This window comes from Lactuca virosa, chromosome 6, assembly GCF_052849685.1.
Source record: "Lactuca virosa cultivar CGN04683 chromosome 6, Lactuca_virosa_CGN04683_v6, whole genome shotgun sequence".
NCBI lineage: Eukaryota > Viridiplantae > Streptophyta > Magnoliopsida > Asterales > Asteraceae > Lactuca > Lactuca virosa.
The window spans coordinates 138,544,935-138,569,283 of NC_136431.1; the positions used below are offsets into that span (position 1 = coordinate 138,544,935).

General features: G+C 34.1%; 1 protein-coding gene across 3 annotated transcripts; it reads left to right on the forward strand.

Moving 5' to 3' along the window:
* The first annotated feature begins 529 nt into the window (after positions 1-529).
* On the forward strand, positions 530-23,036 carry LOC145119407 (tRNA/rRNA methyltransferase (SpoU) family protein). Of its 3 annotated transcripts, none has more exons than XM_079055073.1 (35): positions 530-885; positions 1,973-2,069; positions 3,195-3,298; positions 3,372-3,799; positions 3,901-4,099; positions 4,510-4,821; positions 4,921-5,074; positions 5,631-5,768; positions 6,159-6,240; positions 6,552-6,817; positions 7,420-7,533; positions 7,772-8,016; positions 8,715-8,951; positions 9,295-9,459; positions 9,877-10,011; positions 10,297-10,545; positions 11,533-11,660; positions 11,879-12,023; positions 12,547-12,708; positions 13,954-14,101; positions 14,732-14,832; positions 15,241-15,402; positions 16,170-16,217; positions 16,879-16,986; positions 18,147-18,221; positions 18,323-18,373; positions 18,626-18,763; positions 18,880-19,007; positions 19,363-19,450; positions 19,538-19,597; positions 19,808-20,033; positions 20,565-20,716; positions 21,040-21,110; positions 21,588-21,744; positions 22,727-23,036. In XM_079055073.1, the coding sequence occupies exons 1-35, from the start codon at positions 733-735 to the stop codon at positions 22,904-22,906; spliced, it is 5,406 nt and encodes a 1,801-aa protein (XP_078911199.1). In that variant the 5' UTR covers positions 530-732; the 3' UTR covers positions 22,907-23,036. The 3 variants fall into 3 exon arrangements, with proteins under 3 accessions (XP_078911199.1, XP_078911201.1, XP_078911200.1); XM_079055075.1 differs by having other exon boundaries at positions 13,954-14,095; XM_079055074.1 differs by having other exon boundaries at positions 3,201-3,298.
* The last annotated feature ends 1,313 nt before the right edge of the window (positions 23,037-24,349 follow it).

Below are 24,349 nucleotides of genomic sequence, written 5' to 3' on the forward strand. Positions count from 1 at the left end.
ATTGACATTGGAGATAATGATCAGAACAGAGGTTAAATGGTAGGTTTATGGTGGTGTTTTGCTATGACTGGACGTTGATAATGGGGTAATCAATGGTGTATGATGTAGGGTTCCACCAAGCATATGGTGGTGGTGATGGTGGTTGAATGACGTCCGAGAGAGAGAGATAGAGAGAGATTTTAGTTTTTATATGGGGTAATCAATGGTGTATGATGTAGGGTTCCACCAAGCATATGGTGGTGGTGATGGTGGTTGAATGACGTCCGAGAGAGAGAGATAGAGAGAGATTTTAGTTTTTATTTTTCATTTTTATTTATTTAAATATAAAAAAATAAAGAAAATAGAAAAAAAAATGAAAAGGGTAAAATTGTCTTTTTAAGTGTATCAGTGTATCAGGGACCAAAAATTCAGTAAAACTTTGATTTTGGATCTTCCATCCCTATCCAAATTTTTTTGAATACCAGATCAAGTTTGCAGTTTCCTACTTAAAAAAAAAAAAAAAAAAAAACCCACAGTTTTGAAGGAGACAGTATTTTTTGAATACCAGACCAATTTTGCGTTTCCTAAAAAAAAAGACAGGTAAAGCCCCTGCTAAACCCTTAGCAGCCGTTTCTATCGATCAACCTGCTCTTGCTTCACTTCCCCCCCGGCAAGATTCCTTTTGGATTTCTCTCCATAGTTTATTGCTTACATAAACCCTCATCGTAACCTAATCGCAAAGGCACACACATAATGACGAATTACGCAACATCACTCATGTCCAGTTTCCGACGTATCCCTCCGTCTGCCATACCAGCTACGTTAGATTGCATCTTAGCGTCAACAACCTCCTCTCCACCATTGCTTTTCTCGTTGCTCCTTGATGCACTTCCCATCCTCTTACAGGTAATTTGGTCTATATTGAGATGATGTCGCAACTAATATTGTGAATTGCCGATACTTTCTTCATATATATATATATATATATATATATATATATATATATATATATATATATTTTTCAATGGTAAGTATCACAATTTTAATTGTTTGTGTAAGCGTTACAGAAACGCTCCAGTCACAGCTAAAACCCCTGCCACCTACTAAATTGATTCAAATTTGAAGCTAAATATGTTACAAAAATAATAGAAGAATAATGTCTTGGTTAAAAGCTTGCTCATTCAAACCTTGTCTATGAAGCCTTTAAATGGCATCATGCGCTTGGCAAAACTAATAAGACAAACAGGCTGTCAAAAGATTTAGACAACTTTTCAGAGATTCGATGGGTCTTTATAAACCTTTCAAGTGTTGAGTCATACATCTATGACAACACATCTTTAGCATCAGCAACAACTGTGCCACTTTGGACGAGTCCTTTAGTGTGCGCAGTTGAACTGATGTTAAATCCTGATCACTGCGTTTGACCAAATCTTCATTAGTTGGCCCTTGAACAATTGTTGTATTTTTTAGCTGCTGGCAACTAATATTCCATCTTCAGAATGTCATCTTTGCTGGATGAACTTTAAACCGTTGATATTCTGTAATCTGAAACTGCTTCAGTAGGTACATATCAGGCTAGTAAATGCTAACTCTTAAAGCTTTACTCTGGTCAACATGAGCATCGAGCCCTTCAATTTCAAACATATAAGTAATTCTTGTAGTGTTTGTGGTCAATCCAATTTATACTAACGCCCACTGCAAACAACTATCAAGTAAAAGTGAAAACTGAAAAAACTATAACCAAAGTAGTGTTTGCTATGAGTAATATGATTGGTATGATTGAGTCACTGTTGATTTTGCATGATGGAATGGAATGGACCATTCTTGAAGGAACTTGATTCATTCCGCTTTGTTAATTATCCTTTGAATCGGAATGGAATAACAACTTGCAATATAATCCATTTTTAATTTGTGAAATTTCTAGTCTTAAAAGATTTTCATGATTTTAATCAAATCAAATATATTAATCATGGCTATTCGTTTTCTGTAATAGGAGATTACACATGAGAATGAAGAAATCTTGGATGATGAGTGTTGTAATTATATTGCATCATATGTGGGTGCGCTCTGTCACCTTTTGAAGAAACCAGGTAAACAACATGTTGCTCTATAAATATCTAAATTATACTTTTGAATGCAAGGTCACATTTCGAAGTTGCTTATTTATATGGACTCGGAGTGATGTTTTTAGAAATGAGTCTTGTGAACTTTTCAATCTGGGATTGGAGTGTATATAAAGTCCATGAGTGATTAGCATTTCACGATTCACATCACTGTATCCACTTCTTTTTCAAACAACCAACACTTGGAAAACGAAACAGAAAAATAGTTAAACACGTTAGAGTGAGTGATCTATTATGGTATTCTCAGCATATCTTAAAGGTGCTGATTTTTTTCTTCCTAATTTACTGGACTAAATGCGGTCATGATTAGTCAGTTAAAGCTATATATGGTTTTCTTTTTGAGTTATTTCAGAAAAAAAAAACTCCTTATTTATTTTATTTTATATGGTTTTGCTATTATTATTTTCCTTCCATTAACCCAAGTGTGCCATCATTTTCTCAAATATCTTAAACATCTCCAAAGAACCTTTTGTGGGGAAAACAAACATACGTTAATTTTTGCCAACTTGAGTTTTTTATTTTTATTTTGGCATATGTGAAAGTATGCTGGGCACAAATGGCAAATACAATGATATGAAATGCTAATCACCCTTTAATTCAGCATACATAAAGTCTATATTATCAATTGGCTGCCAAGTGTTTTAGCTGACATGCTTTGTACATGACTTGAGCACCTAGTTCCAGAAACAACACCACTGTCTACTGGATATTCTAAATAAACCACTTAGGCATCATTTCATTACAAAATATCAATAGATTCATATATAAAATCATGTTATGGAAGTATACTACAATTTAATCGCCAAAAACAACTGATAAGCACACCAAAAGCCAAACGGATCAAGTTGTTGTAGCTTATCTTCATAGAATAAAAAGACTTAACTGAGTTTAATATATATCTAACAATATGTTATTGAAAAAGCACATTAGAGAAACCCAGAAAATAACGGTTAGCTGACAGCAAAGCAAATCGTTCATATTGTTGTAGATAGACTTTTCCTTTTCTGAAGTTGAATTTGATAAGATAATATTCCATGTACACTCTTACTTTCTTGTTCCTGCAAGTTAAAAGTTAAAGTTATTTTTGTGCAGGAGCAGGGCTTAATAATGTTGAAGGTTTACGGAATTTTGTTTGGAGGGTGTTAGTTCCGTTGATGAGGTTGACACAGAGTTATAATCGTGCGATAGTTGACAAGGTTAGGCCCAAGTAATAAATAGGGTTAAATCTTATGAAGTAGGTAATTTGCTGATGATATGGTTTTGATTTAGGTCATGGGTTGTTTGTTGGATGCCGTGAAAGAAAGAAATGCATGGGGGGTATTAGAAGAAACTATGGTTGCGTATCTTATCAAAGTGATTGGTTTCAGCATGGGAATGCATGAAAATGAAGAATATAGGTGGACTGCTCAAGACTCCACCCTGACCAGCTTCCCATTGTTGACGGCATGCCATATGTTGGCATCTACTTTAGGTGTAAAAGGTAAATCAGTTTCAGAAAGTAGGTCTGGATCAGGATCAGTTTTGGCAAATGGATGCAGTGTGGGAAACCTGGTTTGGGATATTTGTAGCATGACTTTGCAAATGCTTTCACACACCCCTGAACATCGGTCTTGTGCCATCACTGTTTTCCTTCCACACATTTTCAAAGCATTTGTATCTGCAAATGTGTTTCAGACCCCAAAATTTGTGTTATCCAGGTACACACACACACACATATTCAAGTCTCCTCCTTGTATTGTTTTTGGCTTTGCTACTATGTGAAGATGATGGATGTTACATTGTCTCTTGTACTCTCCAGGAAGGATTTCTGTGCTAAGATTTGGAAATGCTGCAAGAATTTGTTTCAGCTGGGGTCTTCTGAGAGAAGAGATGCATATACTGTACTCTCTTTGTATATATCTTATTTCTCCAAGACCGATGGATGTGAGGATAATGGAACATTTGATTTTGATCTGAGGGCCCAGAAGGAGTTCTGGGACGAGATGAAGAATGGCTTGGTATATATCTCTATCTGTTTCTTTACACTAGGGGCGTAGTTGGTTTGACGGAATCTGATGGAATTGGAATTGAGATTCCATTCCATGGCGCATCTTGGTTGCCAAATCGACGGAGTTCCCTTCCATCAAAATCCTTTAAATTCCATGTTTGATGGATATGTCAATTCCGTTCTTCATTTTTTATGAAAAGACCAACATACCCCCATCACACACACACACACCATATAGTAAAATTGTTCAATTTTAATCATTGAATTCTTTTTCATTTCCTGCCAACCAAACTAGTGACAGGCTGCAATTTCATGAGCATACAATTCGTCGGGATTCCAATTCCTTTGACCTTACTCCATTTCTATTAAAAACATTCTGCAATTTATAAAGTTTTTTTTTTTAAAAATAAAAAATACTAGGTTGACAAAGAAAGCATAGTGAGGAAACAGTCATTACATATATTGAAGAGTACAGCTACAAGGAGTAAAGGAAAGCAACACACAAGTGTTTTGGAGACAATATCCAATGAGACTAGTTCAAACTCTCATGGTTTGACAAAAAAAGAGCGTTGGGCTAATAAGGAAGCGAAATCTCTTGGTATAGAGAGCTTATGCAATAATTCAGTTGATTCTGATTCAAGCAGTGAGTTGAAATGGGGTGCATTTTTCTTGCTCTATGAAATGCTTGAAGAGTATGGTACTCATCTTGTTGAGGCTGCATGGAATTACCAGGTTCGTTCACCTTTTTGTTTATACATATGTAGGTTTTTTGTCTCTGATTCCATCTTTTTTTCTTTCAGAGTTCAACTTAAGACTTTGAGTTTTGTGCAGATGAACCTGTTGCTCCAGACCTCTGAATCTTGTGATAATCATTTGAAGGCTGTTGGTGAAAGGCTTCAACTTGATCCTATGGAAACAGTACAAGATATGTTTGATTGGTTAGCTGTGCTGTGGGAACGAGGGCTTTGCCATGATAATCCTCAAGGCAAGCAGTCTATTCATATATACTCATCACAAAATTGGTTTTCTGTAAATTATAAGGGTCATTAGTGTTGTTTCTTTTTGACTTAATGGGGACATGACTTATGGTTTTTTCTTGTATATGTAGGTAGTATGGTGTTTGACTTAATGCAGAAAAAACGACTTGACTTAATACAGATTGTCAAGGAAATGAGACTTTCCCCATTAAGTGATAACTTTTTACAAAGTTGTCCTCATTTATATTTTCCTTAGACTTATCCAAGTGCACCAGTCATTTTTTCAAAATTTAAAACACTTATTTATTTTTATTTTTTAATCTAGACAACACTTAATGGGAAAAGAAAAAAACAGGGCCTTAGTGTTTCTTCTTATATCTGCTGCATAAACGAACGAATTTGACTTGAAAACAGCTTAATAGAGGAAGTCAGTGACATGAGACTTTCCTTATTACAACTTGGGCTTTTCCTTACATTTTGCCATCATTTGTTTTAGACATCAATGAATGATCCAGGCAGGCAACAACCACAAAGGTTTCTAAAATGTTTCTTCTTATTGTGCAGTCCGGTGTTTGGTCATGCAGTCGGTTTTTGGGATAGAATGGAAGAAGCATGGAAATTATGCGAAATTTGTGCCTAGAGATTTTGTACTTGGTTCTTTCATACAAGGGCTGAATGATCCTGTGCACCACAAAGAATTCGGTTTGCTCCATACTTTTTCTTTCTCATTCATGTCTTTTATTGGTTTATATCATCAAAACCATCCAAATAAATTGTTTTTTCATAGCTAGTTTTCATATATTGTTTCTGCAAAAGGGTTATTCTTCCAGCAACACCTATATGTAGCCCACACATCGTGCCGGTAGGTGGCTGGAATAAGAGCCAAATCCACATGGGGATTGAAAGTTGAAACTCTCACCTTGATTTTGTTCGGAGAAGTGGCTATTAAATATAATCATTGTATTTTTCTTAAAATGGTAACTGTATTAGAAGCCATTTAAAAATCGATATTTATTGGTTAACAAATACTCCTATATTTTAGTTGTCTACCGACTGTTGGTTTCCTCAATTTGTTATTTAATTTTTCTCTAGGACTAAAAGGAGTCTACTCTTCAAGGACAATTGATGGTGCTGGCACATTTTTACAGCAATATACTGTGTGTCTAAGTGAAGGGTAAATTTTTCTACCTGGAAACCAAATAAAGTAATCTTTTTTTTTTTTTTTTTTTTTTTTTTTTTTTTTATAGATACAGTGATGCATTTTCAATTTCTTCTTAGTCAAGTGTTGTGTTGCAAAAGTTGCCAAGGACCTGTGGGACAGATGACATGACATAGGTGTTGGTTTCTTTCTGATGTAATGGATCATTTAAAAGAAGGACCTAATAGAGGCCGTGAGGGAAAGGAGCTTTGTGATTTGCATTTATTTCCATTTTATCATTCATCCAAATACTTTGTAGACCATTGACTTGGTAATGAATGTCTCAGGGAGCAGATGAGATTGTTGATGGATGTAGCATTACTTGTAAAAAACCAGTCTTTTAGTCGGGCGGGATTGATGAGCCTTGCTGAATGTGTTGCGGCTGCTGCTGATGGGGTTGGGGTTAGGCGACTCAACAAGAAAGCAGTTGATTTGGAATTGGAAGCTGCAGATACAGATACTAGTTACAATGATAAGGCAGCATTACTTGATGTTTTCAGATTTATCCTTGACACCAGCAAACAACATTTCAATCCTAATTATCGTCTTAAAGGTTCAAGATTGCTACTTAAATATATCGTATATCATAAGCAAGAAATAGCAATGTACTTACATATAGCGTCTTACTTTCATTTTACTTCTAATTCTTTTCTTATTTAATGCATTCTAATTTGAAAAATCTACCCATATACAGCTTTTTACTTTCAACTTTTCTCTTATCAAGACATTGATTGTACTTTGAAAAATCTTCTCAGTTATATATAATTGGGTAGAGTTTCAAAGTACAGTGCTGTACTACGAAGAAATGAAAATAGGATGCAATAATAATAAACAAATAACTGAAAGTATGTTGCTATTTCATGTATTTAGCCCTGATAATATATATATATATATATATATATATATATATATATATATATATATATATATATATATATATATATATATATATATATATATATATAAGGTCATTTAAAATATCAGGCCTAAACGAGCTCAATGTCTTAAGCTCGGGCTCCAGTGGAGCTTTTAATGAGCCCAGGTAGCTTGGCTCGCTTACACCCCTGAAGTGGATACCTTCTTATGTTTTTTTTTGAGTATGTGTATTGTGTTGTGCATCATTATGTAAGTTCTTCTGACGATTAGTACTGGCAGTGTGCAGAAAGATTCTGGATGCTACTATCTCAGTAATGTCATCATCTGATGTGCCTCTCGAGACCCTTCTTCACTTTATTTCATCTTTCCCTCAGGACTTTCTTAACTATGGAGGTAAGCTTAAATGTAACTCATGGTCACAGTTATCATTTCTAATCTCTTTATATATATATATATATATATATATATATATATATATATATATATATATATATATATATAATCGTTGGCTTTATTTAGACCGAGTTGACCAGGCCATCGACCAGACCGAATTACTGGATTTTTTGGGCCTATTTCAGAAGCAGTTATATGTATGCATCACTTTACTTATTGTACCACCGTTATTTTCTAGGTTCATTAAGAGAAAAAGGGCAGGAATGGCTTCGAGGTTATAAAAAGCAAGCTTCTACATCATTCAAGCTCATGAAAAAGCTTAATGAATTCCCTGCAAGTTTTATAAATCATAATCACTCAAAGAATGATATTGTCAATTATGACGATGAAGACATGGAAATGTGGGAGCTTAAAGCAAAAAGATGGGCACACACACTGTTTCTTATACTAGAGGAGGAACATCAGTTAGATTCTCTATTTCAGGTATTTTTTTGTGGCTTCATGGTTGATAAAATTATATTTCATAAGATTGAGAAAAAGAATCATGATGTAGGGGACCTTTTTATAAATTGGGCAGTTTACAAGAGGTTTTTTTTTTTTTTTTTTTTTTTTGCAAAATGAGGACCCTTCTAAATCCTTTTACAAAATTGGGGTTGTTCGACTCGACATATGGTACACTCAACCCCAGTTTGGCGTGACCATGGGCATACTTCCAGCAGTAAATGCTTTAGTTCAGATTCTTAGACCCTTGAAATCTCAAGGCCCTTACTCATTATATTGCTCTCTTTTGGATTGGTTGATTCAAGCATGAAATCATTACTTTTGGATGAGTGAGATTATTAATTGTCATGGAATCAGTACAAATGCATAATCTTTTTGTTTTGCGGTATAGAAGGCTACAAACAAGAGGTTAAGCACAAAATGTATTTGAATTTTGATTCAAGGTTTCTCAAAGTAGTAAATGAGTGATCCATTCCAATGTGCTATTAGTTTGAGTTACGTGAAAAGAGGTTTCTAATTCTATGCAAGGTTGTCAGAGTCACATTTTTAAGACAATAATTTCCTGTTTAAGGTCGTTTTGATATTTTCTGCTCATTGGAGACATGATTGATTTCCACTAGTACCTTACCCTGTTCATCAGGTTTTTAGTAGGCTTACATATCTTGTACTTGTTGGTGCAGTTTATTGAATCACATGGCAATGATATCTGCAATAAGAATGGTCACTGGGAGTGGTTGCCAGTAAAATATATGATTCTAATCTTGAGTGTTATTCAACAACTCCATGAAAAGAAAACCTTAACACTTGATAGGCATGGAAAAAGAAGCAATGGTTTGCTTGATATGGTGGATGATGCAGGGTCTATGGATGCTTCCATGATTATTAACAAGTTCACTAAACTCTTCACCTTCATATTGGTATAGAAAGTTATATTCCAGGGTTAAATGCAAGAAATAGCAACCTACTAACATCCTACTTTCATTTTTTTTCAGTTACAACATCATGCTTTGAAAAATCTACCCTGTTATAGCAGTGTCACCCAAATATGAAACAATTTTCACTGCTATATAATCAAGTAGAATTTCAAAGTATTTATGTCCTAATAAGAAATGAATTAAAAATATTGGCTAGATTTTTTCAAAGTAAAATGGCTCCGCTTGATAAGAAAAAGATGCTATTTCCTGTGTTTAGCCCTATGTTGTATTGAATTAGATACAAATGAAATGATTAGTGGCAGTTGTTAACATGAGTTGCATGCAGAAGGAGCTGGAATCATATACCCTGCAGTCGTGTTTAGTTTTCTGGTCAAAGGAGGAGGAGGGTGAGGGTGGGGACACAACTCTACCTTCATCCATTAAAGGAAGGCTAGGAGGGCTTAGTCAACGGCGCTTGTCATCTTCTAACACTACTGCTGTATTGCAAGCTGTATGATTTCTAGTATGCTCCATATCTCTTTCATGATCTTAGGGTTAAGTGCAAGAAATAGCAACCATACTTGTCATCTTCTATCATTTATAGCAATATCATCCACATACAAAGATACTTTAAATGCTATGATGGGCTGGGCTATATATATATATATATATATATATATATATATATAGTTTCCCAATAAGAAAAAAAAAATAATCGGAAATACAATGCCATAGTTTGGTAGATTTTTCAAAGTACAATGCCTTAATGAGGAGATATACTAATGAATTTTCTTTTGATGTACTAGAAAGAAATGAAAGTAGCATGCTATAGCCCTTAAAGTATATACGAGGGCTTTCATAATCACATTGCTTCTAGTCATAGTCCAGATGGTGGTGATTTTATTGTTAATTTTCCGCATGCATACAGATAACGTCAGTTAAGACTCTTGCATCAATCTGCTCATATTGTGCACAATTTGAAGAAGAGTCTTTGAATTCTACGTTGAGTGTTCTCTGGCAACTCTCTTGGAAGATAATTTCTTGCTCAACATGCAACTCAGAGGTACGTACGTTCATCTTATATTATAGTACTTTAGCTCTGTAAGGCTGTGTTTGTTACCCGGGATAGGACTAGATATTTCCAATGTTAAGGGCATTCACGTCTTTTGCAAAAAAATGAGAGATTGAGGGCTAAGCTGTGGGCCTTGAACACACCTTTCGGGTGGACAAAAAATAACAATATTTGACATCAAGGCTCATCACACACAGTACAAGAAAGAACAAATGGGGGTTAAAGGTGTCATGAAAGTCTGAGTTTGTTGTATAGTAAATTTGGTCCTGTATGCAGAGTAAAGCAGAAATCTACCTCGGAGCATATGAAGCGTTGCATCATATTCTCAAGTCACTAGTGTTTATGCCTTCCCCTTCAGCATTGGGTCTATTAACCCGATCATATAATCTTTTGGATCCGGAAGCTCAAGTCAAAGTCAAACCCCATATAGATTACTTTGTTGAGATATATCTGGAGAACATCAATAATCTCATTGAGGCTGGATATTTGGCACGGGCACGAAGAGCAATATTAATTGACTGGAAGGTGAGCATCTACAGTATGAAGAGTTTGTTCAGTTCATGTGGTCTTTTTATTAGTGTTGGACCTGGCAATTCCTGTATTCATGTCGTTTTCACGTGTCAGATACGACACGAATACACATAGAGAAATAAGCTTCATCTCCCTTTTCGAGATGTATTTGTGTCACTCACAGATTCGTGTTCTCGAATTGCCAAGTCTAATTACCTATTAGTGTTTGGTCTGATCTGAGGGAATCACAGAATAATGAATGAAAAAATAACTCTTTGTTTTGCCTGATGGAATGGAATTGTCTGCTCCTTTAGCTTCCATTTTTAAAAAATCATTCATTAGGGAGGGGTTGTTTTTTCCATTAATCATGGAATGGAACCTATTTTTATGATACTAACCTTTTTGATATATTTTTTAAAATTTCATGGTTCTAATTCAATTATAATTTTATCTTCTAAAAGTAACTTGTAAATATTCTCTATAGTCTTATTTGGTTTTAATGAGCCTTTATTTACTCTACTTTTTTTTTTTTTGGTACTGTTAACTCGCACCCACTACTCTACTCCTAAATCTACACCTTTCTTCCCAAACGAGACTTGACTCTCAACCTTTGGTTGAGGGGCACCTTTCCAACAACTCCAGATACCGTTGGGCCATAGGTCCATTGGTAATTTTATAGCTTTGTAAATAATAAATTCTTTAATTATAGTGAAATAATATTAGAACAGTGTTGAAACTATAACTTGTATTTGCGTTCTACCATATAATATTATAGTTCATATGAAAATTCATGGAATGTAATCATTCATTCGACTACCTTGCTTCTTCCATAACCTTTCCATTCCTTTGCGATTCTATTAAGGCTTTGTTTTTTCTCCTTTCTAAATTATATCGAAATAACATATATTATGCTTTTATTTTATTTTATTGGGCATGGAGAATGTATTGCTAATTTGTCATATTTTATGCTTAATCCTGTGGATCTGCTTGTGATTGTTTCAGTGGATGTGCTTGGAATCCCTGTTGTCAGTATCAAAGCATGCTCTTGAAAGAGGAGTTTTCATAGAAAATTGTGATTACTTCATCTCAGATGGTGTAGTCAGAAGGATCTTCAATGATCTAGTTGACAGGTAAAGCAGCCACAAGAAGACTCCTCCGTGAATCATTTCTATTGCATATCTTTGTGGCTCTTTTTTTCCCCATCAAGTAAAAAAGAAATTAGCTTACCGGGTTATTATGTCCATGAAGTAAAAAAGAAACACTCTGTATATAATTTTTGTGATGTGTCATAACTGATTGTGGCAGATATGACTTCCTAACATTTTCTAGTTATGCAATTAATTGACAGCCTTGAAAATGCTAGTGAAGGTTCTGTTCTGCCCATGCTAAGATCTGCCAGATTGGTACTGGATCATTTTGCTTTAGGAGGAGGAGGAGGAGGATGCAAAGGTTCAGCTGTTTCTTCATACTATGTTGATGCCATTGATGTTCAGGTTCTCCCAAACTTCTCAAGTTTTTTCTGTTGAATAAACCCACCCCACCTCACCGGTGTTGTGTCTTACTCTTACCGATGCTATTGGTTAAACCAAGGAGTTGATTAATTTATTTGATAGCAATGGGTGATTAACAATGTACTTTCTTTTATTTGTGAATTATAGCATCCTAGTCTTGTCTACAACATTATACTTTCAAGTTTTATTCTTCTTGAGACTTTTTACTTTGATAACTCTACCCTTGTAGTTTTATTTTTTCTTCTTATAAAGACATTATATTTTAAAAGATGTACTCAACCGTAGCAGTGAAAGATGATTTGTATTTGGATGACATTGCTATAATTGGGTAGAAATTTCAAAGTACAATGCTATAATAATGAGAAATGAAAGTTGACCAATCAAATCATTGGAAATACATTGCTATCTAAGCCGTACTTTAAATTTAAGATCGTTGGTATATGTATCAGTATCAGGTTTCTAAATCAGATGGCTGAAAATTTACTATCTTTCTTGTGTGTTGCAGATGATGTGGCTTTTGGTACGATCTTCGTGGTTATTGCATGTCAGTTGTAACAAGCGAAGGGTTGCACCTATTGCTGCACTTTTATCTTCCGTTTTACATGATTCAGTGTTTGGTAATATGGACATGCATGAATTTGACAACACCCCCGGGCCTTTGAAGTGGGTACGTAATAACTTCTGCCTGACTTCCCCCTTCTATACATATATAACTTAATTATGTATGTTTACATTACATGTATACACACAGATAAAGATTTGCCAAGCATTCGCGGTGAGTATAGGGGCGAGTGTTGGCTCGATTTTTGCCTAAAACTGAAATGAAAAGAGTTGGTTTCTAGCCTCGAAAAAATATATTTTGTTCGGTTTTTGGGTTCAAGATTATCATTTTTTTTCCATGGTTTTAACGGTTATCATATTTTTTCTTCAAATTTGTGTTTTTCTTCCTGGTTTTCTAACATCAAGAACATGAAACGGTCGTCTACCCTCAGGTAGAGGTTAGACTGGCAACATCTACCTTCCGCTTACCCCATGCATATGGGATTTTGGGTTTGATGATGATAACAATAAGAAGACTCGAGAACTTATATGTATGATAGAAATAATAAGTAAAAGGGCCATTCCATTTCGACAAAAGACCCACCCACATCCAAGTTCCATAGCTTTTGGTCGGCTATTTTGCTACCCCAAGTTCCCTTATGGACCGGTTGTTGTAATCTTATGAGCTACAGTCCCCACTCCATCTGTTCCTAGCAGTACCCTTTGCTCTCCCAACCATTTCAGGTAACCGGGTTAAGATGTCAAAGTGCCTTTATCTCTACAAGAACGAGGTGTGAAGTGGGACACAAGGGATGTCATAATTGGGGTTTCGAATAAGAAGACCTTTTGATTTTTTTTTTCATGCTAAAGAAGTAGAACGGGAGGTGTCAAGTTTTTTTTATCATCCTGGCATTGACCTATTTTTCCATAGGATCTCCCCTACAATATCATCACCGTAGTGGAGTCTAACCATCAAGTTAGGGATGGACCGGTGTGGTTCCACTACGCCTAGGACACCGGAATATCGAACCATGATTTTTTTTTTGCTTAAAACCAAAATTGTACTGAAAAAGTTGGTTTCTTTCATTCGGTTCTTTTGCAGTTATGTAATTTTGATTATGGGTTCAACGGGAATGGCCTCTTGTTTTTTTGAGTTTTCATCTTTTTATTGCTCGTTCATTTTTTTGTGTTTTTTCCACAATACGAGTTTTTATGGTATTATTACATAAACATTTCGGTTATTTGTACTGGTAATGATGCAAACTTCACTTTTAAAAAAAGTAGTTATTGGAGTAGAAGCTTTCTTGGCGTGCTTGTTTCTGTCAAGTTAAAGAGAATATGGGCGTAATAAATTTAGCATATCTTTCTGCAGTTTGTTGAGAAAATTCTTGAAGAAGGAACAAGAAGTCCGCGTACTATCCGTCTTGCAGCATTACATTTAACAGGGCTTTGGCTCTCACATCCAACGGCCATAAAGTACTACATGAAGGAGTTGAAGCTCTTAACTCTCTACGGTTCTGGTACATATATATATATATATATATATATATATATATATATATATATATATATATTCTCATAACTACCCTACCCTTTATTTATTACCATTACCAGGAAATTAATATTAACATATCAGGTGTAATAGCAATGCACTTCCATTATTATGGCATCCTACTTTCATTTCTTCCTACTACAACATTGTACCTAGAAAATCTATCAAATATAGCAATATAATCCAAAGACAAAGCAATTTTCATTGGGTACACTGTTTAAAGTACAATACCTTCATAGGCAAAAAACTGATAGTGCAAAGTGCTGTCAAAGAAAGAAATGATAGTAGGATGTTATAATACACAAATAAATGATACTACATTGATTTGGTTATTACAACATCGCAGTTTGAGAATCTACTGAGTTATACCATAACTGGATAGATATTTCAAATCATAATGCCAAATAAGAAAAGTAAAATCGAAAGTAGGATGTTATAGTTGCGTAGAGCTTTATAATGCCTTGATAAGGAAAAAGAGGACATGTAATGTGGTAATATTAGGAAAGAAATAAAAAGTAGGATGTTATAATACACAAATAAATGAAAGTATGTTTCTGTTTCTTGCATTTTATCTGTTATAATTATGTTATAATACCAGTGGCATTCGATGAGGATTTTGAAGCTGAAGTGACTGAAAATCATGATGCAAAGACTGAAGTATCAATTTTGTCGCCAAGTTGCGATCCGGAGTTAACTGAGGTGGGAGGTTAAAATCTCATGAGGCATGATGTGTTTTGCTTTTGCCTAAAAAAACTATAACATTAAATAGTAAATGGGTTCATTAAGATTTTTGATAAACTTATACCTAGAGCGATTCAGCTACCGAATCCAGTTGATAACAAGTCTCACGGGAGTTGTACTTTCTACAATCGAGCATAAGCTTCAGTTCCATTTCCATAAAGCAATAAAAGTGGTTGATGAATAGTAAAAAACGAATTGTATTTTACAATATCTATGTAATAGAAAAAAAAGTTTTATATACGACAACACGACTAACTAATGAAATCTTAGTTAAATACTTAGTCAAGTAAGGAGAAACGGTAGTGTTCTAAACAAAAATCCAAACTGGGTGTAAGTTTGTGGTTAAAATGTTTTGATATTATTTAGGTATTCTTGAACACGGAGCTTTATGCAAGGGTGTCTGTTGCTGTTATGTTCAACAAGCTAGCAGACTTGGCGGATACGGTGGGCTCAAATGATGAAAATGAAAGCAGCCATGCTTCCCTGCAATCTGGCAAACTGTTTTTGCTTGAGTTCTTAAATTCTGTGGTAATTTTCACTACAGCTGTTGAATTATTTTTTTCATATTACATTTAGCATTGTACTTTGAAAATATTACCCAATTATACTGATGGAAATTAAATACAAAAAGATAAAATACTATAATTTCTAAGTTTGTACAAGGTTATTTTTCCTTAATAAGTAAAAAATGGAAGTACAATGCTGTAATAGAATTAGAAAGAAATGAAAGTTAGATGCTATGGTATACATGATATATAAGCGGAAGCATGTAGCTATTCAGCCCAATAAAAGCTGATGATGAATTCTGTTGACTTTTTCTGTTAATGTGTTATAGACATGTGAGGGATGAGTCTGAAACTGGAAATACTTGTATGAGCATTTGGTTCGCCACCTTTGGTTGTAGATGATTTCCATTGGAGTTGAATTTACAAAATCCTTTTGACCGATGAAACAATATTTCCTTTTTTGTAAACACCTCTCTATTTGCTTTAGTTTTCTATCTTCTCACTCTCACTCATGAAGGCTCGATAATCCCATCTCATTTCCTGATCCTGCCAACCAAACACATAATAGAATTCAATTTCTGCAAGATTTTTGTATTTCCATTTCCTTCCAAAACATTCTGCAAATTAGGAAGTTTTTATTTTAGACATCATATGATCTACATCTACTATAGTCTTTGAAATTGGAATATTATACGGACTAGAATGACTACTTTCCTCCGATTATCATTTCATGTGTTGTCTGGCTCTGGCTGATTGTGTCATTGTGATTTGTGATGATTTGAAATGCAGGTGAGTGACACCGACCTTGCCAAGGAGTTATATAAGAAGTACAGTGCGGTTAGTTTCGAGCCATTATAGCAATTGATTTATTTATCATAACATCATGCTTTCATTTCTCTCTTACAACATTATACTCTCAATAGTCAATAATCATCCATCCGGTTATAGCAATGTCATCCGAATACAAGAAGTTTTCACTGCTTTAGTTGGGTAGATTTTTCAAACTATAATATGCCCTAGTTCTAAAACCTTTGAAACTACAATGCTATAATTGAGTACACTTTTCAAAATACAATGCTTTGATAAAAAAAGAAAAAGAAATTGCCGGGCTCTGATAGAAATATATAAAATTAGGATGCTGCTACATAGGTAAATGAAAGTATGTTGCTATTTCTTACATTTAGCCATTCATTGATATATCTATTATAGCATCCTGCTTTCATTACTTTCTGTTACAACATTGTACTTGGAAAAATACACCCAATTATAGCAATGTCATCTGAATACAAAACGGTTTTCACAGATAATTTTGAAGTAAAACGTCCTAGAAAGAAAAAAAAATTTAAAGTTACAATTCTATAATTGAGTGTACTTTTGAAAATACGTCTTAAAGAAAAAACAATTGAAAGTACAATGCTGTAATGGAAAGTAATATGCTGAAAATACGTCTTTTTCCTTGTAATTCAACTTGTGTTGTCTTGATTTCTTTCTGTGGCAGACTCATAGGCGGAAAGTTCGTGCCTGGCAAATGATCTGTATATTATCGCGATTTGTTGATGAAGAAATAGTATCTCAAGTAATGGATTGCTTGCATACGGCCCTTTATGTAAGTAGATGTGGCTTCACTAGTATCATCAAATAACTTGTTTGGAAAAAGAAGATTCTGTTTCTTGATGCTCTAGCACATTTGACCTATGCTTAGGAAGAAAGTCCTTATGATTAGGAAAGAATATATATATATATATATATATATATATATATATATATTACCTTTTTGGATTAAAAACAGAAGCATCCTTTTCTTTATTTGTTTAATATAGCATCCTACTTTCATTTCTTCCTGTTCTAGCATTGTACTCTGAAAAGTCTATCCAATTATATCAATTCTATCATAGTACAAAGCAATTTCACTGCTATAGTTGGGTAGATTTTTTTCAAGTATAATGCCCAACAAGAAAAAAAAAAACGATTGATAATACAATGTTATAATATTAGGTGATGCCTTAGTAAGAATAAAAATGGAAGTACAATGTTGTAATAGAAAAAGAAAGGAAGCAGGGTGTAAATGAAAGTACAATGCTGTTACTTGCATTTCTTCATTGCTTCACTCATCTTCTCATTAGAAACTCCAAGAAACAGGGGTTAGTACGTGATCTAGGTTGAGCAACTTCTAAACCCTCATATTGTCATTAATCTGCAAAACTCAATTCATTTGAATAATTATAATTTTGTACACATCTTACTCTAAAGTCTAAAAAATCTGATGGTTGACCAACAATGGACTTAGAATGTGGCAGTAGTCAATCAAGAATTTAACAAACTTTCAATGCCCTTAGTCATCAGACTTAGGGTTTGCTTCTTTTTTCCCATTAGGTAAATGTTGTGTGTTCGGAGAAAGTTGTGTATGTTTATTTATTTATTTTGGTCAGGATGTCTGAACCAGAGTAAATGACTAATTTACCCGTGTTTAAAAAGTGATGAAAAACTTGAAATTTTAATTGACCAAACTTAATAAAGATGAGATACTAAAATTTTATATCTAGTCACAACATGATTATTAATAACATAAATTGATCATAATAATAATATGTAATCACAACATGATGAATGATTTAAACTGAAGTTAGGGTGTTGGTTGTTAAGTCCATTAAGAGGTGTTGGTATTAAGTACGGTGATATTAAGATGTTATGTGAATATTCGTTTGGTAGTATCCATTGATTCCATGATATAATGTTTTTAGTTTTTACTGTTGAATGTTGATGTAGAGAAACAACATGCCTGGTGTTCGACAGTACTTGGAAACATTTGCGATCTATGTATATTTGAAGTTTCCATCACTGGTGAGGAAGGAAGGAAGGGAATGTTTGATTTAACCCCGAAAAAACAATTTGCTTGTTTATTACAATTAACTGTATTATTGTATGTATGCATCGACTTGCAGGTTGGTGAGCAGTTAGTCCCAATGGTCCGGAAATACGATATGAGAACCCAGGCAAGTATCATTCATTACCTGATATTATAAACTAAAATTAATCCGATTCAGGCCTTGTTTTCCACAATAAATGATGTTTAAAAAATATTTGGGAAAATGACTTGGAGGAGGGGAGGGGCATTCACTAACGCCTTTTGGATAAAAAAAATAATAATAATAATAATTGCAGTTTTTGACACAGTACGAGACCTTGATAATAATAAGTTAACTTGTTGCGATTGATTAATCATATTTGTGGTGATGTATGTGCAGGCTCTGTCATCATATGTATTCATAGCAGCAAATGTGATTCTTCATGCTCCTCAATCAACTAGACATTTAGATGAATTGCTTCCTCCCATTGTTCCTCTGCTCACGTCACATCACCACAGTTTACGTGGTTTTACCCAGGTATTGGTATTTCCTTTTTCAAAACGGGATTGGACAGGACTTTTGACAAACTTTCTAGGACAAGGAGGAGGGAGATGGACCCATTCAAGTCTGAATATGGATTTGTTGTTATGCAGTTATTAGTATACCAAGTTCTTTCCAAATTGTTGCCTGCGGCTGCACTTGATGATGAAATGCCCGCCTTGGAGAAAAGGTGCTTCATGGAATTAAAATCTTATTTGAAGGATAACTCTGACTGTGCACGGTATGTATCACTCACATGTTTTTACCTTTATTATGCTATTTTATCATATTCATACGCCTACCATTTCGTATGTTGGAATATGAAAAGGAATCTAATGGGACTCTGGGTGTTTGCTGCTGTTGTATTTTCAACTATATAATGTATAGAAATTAGAGTCTACTATACAACATTGAAAATTCATTCTATTCTTACAAGCCAACCAAACATGATCGTGGAATGTAATGACTCATTTCATTCCCCATGCTCAGATACCCCAATATGCATTTCTTTTTTACCCCTAGACATTGGCTTCACTTACTGCATCTTCTACAAGTGCTTTCTTTAATGGTAGAAAACGGCTTGACCTGTGTGGCAGGTTGAGAGTATCGATGGAAGTTCATCTTGATGCTTTTGATCCAAACAAATCCATAATGCCAGCTGGAATTTTCAGTAATCGAGTGGACGTAAGAAATAGACACTTGTACAAATTAGCAACGACTGTTGATTACCACCAATTTCTCTTCATTTTGGATAATTTCTCTCATTTACAGGACATCCAATTTGAATGTGCTCATGTATCCCTCTTAGAGCGCGTCATCGACTTTCTAAATGTAAGATATTGTTTCGCATGATGGAATTAAAAATAACTGTTTGTTTTTATAATCTTCTGTTAATTTTGTAAATGAAAGTTCATGAAATGTAAATTAGAGTTCAAATTTAGAACTAATCGTTGTATTTACATATAATATGGAAAAATCCATAAGAAAATTCATTCCATTATCCTGTCCATTCTATTTCTTCATCATTCCATACAATTGCAGGATGTCAGAAAAGACCTCAGATGTTCAATGGCTAAGGATGCAACACAACTGAAAAATGAGCAAATACATGTGCAAGATTCTGAGTCAATTGGTCAAGTCATAACTTCAAAATTGCAGAATGATGTGTCATTGGATTTCCAGAAAAAAGTTACTGTCTCCAAACATGAGTTCCAGGATTCGCATTCCACCTCTATAAACAGAAACGCCACTTTTAATTCGCTTTTGGGTATGTTTTAACATTTGCATAAGGGTTAAATAAAATGTAAGGAATATCAACTTACAGGATTATACATAAAAGATTTTCTTATTAAAACATTGTTGTACTTCAAAAACTCTACCTAACAATAACATTATTGTCTACCTTAAAAAAAATCTTTTTCATATTAGGACATTGTACTTTGGAAAAGTCTATCCACTTATAGCAGTGAAATTTGCTTTGTATTTGGACAACGTTGCTATAATAGGGTAGATTTTTCAAAGTACAATCCCGTGATAGGAAAAAATGAAAGTAGAAAGCTATAATAAACAAATAAAAGAGCTGTAGCAATGGAGTGCAAATACGAATCATTTTTCACTGCTAAAATTGGTTTGATTTTCCAGAATAGTATGTCCTATTAAGAAAAATTAACACCGGTCAAATAATTAAGTTGCTAAGTTGATAAATTGGTGATTCCTTATATAGTAAACGTAAATGCAAAAATAAAGTGATGTTTTAATTGGGTAAATTAGTTTTGATTTGAGTGTTATGTGTATGTAGATGTGGAAAAGGAGGATGAGCTTGTTGATGAGGCAGTAAGAGCAAGACATGTTGGTATGGATAAACTTAAAGCTGGAAGACAACAAATCATTCTTGTAGCTTCTCTACTTGATCGTGTGCCTAACCTTGCTGGATTGGCACGCACCTGTGAGGTACTTTCACTTTCTTTCTTTCTTTCTATAACATCCTTCTACTTTCACTTTTCTTGAAAAATCTACCTTTTTTTTTTATCCCTATTAGGACATTCTACTTTTTAAAATCTAAAACCAGTTTGTAATAATTTTCTGGATTTTTCAAAGTTGATTGTTGTAATAGGAAGAAATGAAAGTAAGATCCTATAATAACTGAATCAATGGAAGTATGTTGTTATTTCTTGCATTTAACCATTTTATTCAGAAATAGCAGTCACTGAGGTTGTTTGCAGATGCTATATACAATCCACATGCTCTCACAAATACTGTGTGATGATGTGCAGGTTTTTAAAGCAGCGAGTTTAGTGATTGATAATGCAAACATTGTGCATGACAAGCAGTTTCAACTTATCAGGTTTGTTATTCAAACTTAGGTGTTGTGTTTTTCCTAAATATCTTTTAAACATCATTTTTTCAGTCGGTACTTTATCCAAACCAAAAAAAGAAAAAAAGTAGTGTGTTGCCATGAGACAAGGGTGGGTGTGTTGCATACATTTTTCTGTTACTACAATACAGTCGTCTCCACCAAATTATTATTATTATTATCTTAAATGGAACCGTATCTTATAACTCATATAAGTTGACTTGATAAGTAAATTAAAGCTTAGTTGTTTCCGGTTTCCATTGCACTGTAGTTGTTAGATATAGAAAGTTTTTTGCAAATTAAACAAATATGTTGTCCATGGCATGGTTTCTCATGTATATTGGTATGAGCAAGGCAATGAGACTGTGTTGTTATTTATGTTATGTATTCCTCATTTTAAGTGAAAAAGCGAAAACAAGGTTTGGACTTTGGAATTAAAGTAAGGAAGGTTATTTTGTTTGTTGGCAGTGTGACTGCAGAGAAGTGGGTTCCCATAATAGAGGTACCTGTTAGCAATGTTAAGGGTTTCTTGGAGAAGAAGAAAGGAGAGGGCTTCTCTATCCTCGGTTTAGAGCAAACCGCCAACAGCCTTTCTCTTGACCAATATCTCTTCCCTACAAAAACGGTAAACAACCACCCCACCCCACTTGTCTACTTTTGTTCATTTCATTACTACTTTTCTTTTCTTCTCTTTGTTTGTTTGTTTGTTACACAGCACAACAAACGGTCGGGTCTTGTAATGTGTTTGGCATGCATTAGTCAATGGGCCAATTCTCTTTCCATCTCTTGTAGTTGTTTTCTCAATTCTCATCCTGGAAAATAGCCCTACAAAGCTTTGACCTTTCAATTCCTACTTGATAAGAAAAAATTTCATGCCCAATGATGACAAACTACCCCCTTCAATTCAATTCAATGCTCTAGACTCTAGTTGGGTTGGCTAGACAATACAATGCTAAGCTTTGAAAATCTACCAAATTATAACACTAAGTATTTTTATCACATTTACATTGTTGTTTTTTTCATTTTACCCTAAACACAAAGACAAGGCTACGACACAAAGAGCTTAAGCCATAGATATATTAGGAAGGAGGATAGTTTATTCATATTTTCTTTGGGTCAGATATTTGTAATTTGTCTATTTTGTAATTAGTAAACCATATTTCTATCTATCTATCTATCACTTAACAGTTCTGATTGGAATACCAAATTACCAAATATCGATTTTCATTTTGGGATGGGTGTGGATGTCCCACTCCCATATTAGTTGCTAAATTGAGGGGATTGGGAATCAAGAATAAAGAATTATATTGATTGTGTCAGAATTTTGGTCCACATCATATTTTCTAATAATAATCAAAGAAAGGTATTTTTGGTCAATGATGAGTACTAATCCATGGGATTTTGAGTTTAGTTCCATAAAAATTCAGAATTACTCTTAATGCATTGATTAAGATAGATTTGTATTCCTTTGCAACCTTTAAAAGTAAGTAAAATTATTGAATTGAAGGTTGATTTAGTCATTTTTTTCTATCCTTGCAACTCAGCTGTTTGTTTGGCTAACTTTGTTGTTATAAATAAATTAAAATTAAATGTGATGCATCATACAGGTTTTAGTACTTGGTCGAGAAAAGGAGGGGATCCCGGTGGAATTGATTCATATACTGGATGGCTGCATTGAAATCCCTCAATCAGGAGTTATAAGATCACTCAATGTTCATGTCAGCGGCGCCATTGCTCTCTGGGAGTATACCAGACAGCAAAGAACATCATCCATCCCTCATACATAGATGCATACATTTTCTGTAATTTTATTATTCTTATTTATTATTTATAAACAAAACGGAAAAGACAATTTTCCAAACTTTCTTGTCATATCATCTTTTCATTTCAGGCTCTCTACTCTTATTGTTTATCAAACACTGCATTTCTTTTTCTGTTTCTTATACCATCATGTATTCTTTGTTGACGTGGCGATTGTTGATATGGGATATTAAATTATAAAATATCATTTTTTTTCTATGGAAACTGGAAGTTTTTGAAATATGTAAAATTAGATATGGGATATAGATATAAACTAAAATTGAAATATGATTATGATAAATTAGTTTTTCTAAACTATGATTATCAAAAGTCAAAAACCATCATCTAAATTCTAATACAAAGTGCATAAGCTTCTCAACTAGTAAAAACTTTTTTATGTATGTTAGTAAGGTTGTGTTTGGGTGCCATAATAGTTTAATTTTACTTTTCTGAAAACTTTTTTAAGTTGTTTTTTGGTAAGCCTAAAATAACTTATAAACTAGTTTTTGAAAAAACAATTTAGGCAAAGTGCGCTACAAGTATCTTATTTTTTGAGGTATTTTAGTTGTCATATTTGGCAAGCCAAAAAAATAGGGAAATTGAGTAAAACCCTTATAAACGTGCTTGTTAATAAAAATAACTAGTCTAATTTTTTTTAAAGAAATGACCACATTCTCCAGAATATCGTATTCCGAAGCGTATACTTTCGTTCAAGACTTGGGATCCGGAATACGATATTCCAGAATATTTATGATGTTCCGGAGTTGGTGGGAACTTTGGTCCGGAATCTGACATCTCGTACGTTCCAGACTACAGTTCGGAATGACCGTACATTCCGGAGTGATGTTCCGGAGAGTCAGAATTACGGTATTTGTATGGTTTTGTTCCATATATGCAATATATTTGTGTGTTTGATACTTTCCAAAATGAGTATGTATACGAAATTTTTTCAAGTGCCAGTTTCTAGTGGATGGCAAAGGCAACGTATCGATAGATGTATGTAGTATCTTGCTACAGACTACACATACTTTGGTGTAGATATAAGCAATGATATCAACTTCGTTGGGATGGTTATGCTGGTTGCTTACAAGTCCAGGTTACACACTAATCAAATTCGTCTATATTTTCAATGTCCTGAATCAAATATATTTATTTATGTAGATTCTTGACGATAGTGATGTCAAATATATTCTTAGTTTTGTTAGTAGTATGCTTCCTACCACAATATAATTGTTTGTTGTTAATAATGTTATGAAAATTGGTACTAATCGATTTCCCGGGGAAAATCGTTCTGGTGGAAATGGGTCTTCTGGTGTTGGAAGTAACCAAATTTGTAATTTACTACCTATGACAACCAACCATGTTCCTTCTTACAATGACATTATAGATGGGGGTGATTATAAGTCTAAAGGTAAGACTGTTGTTCACGT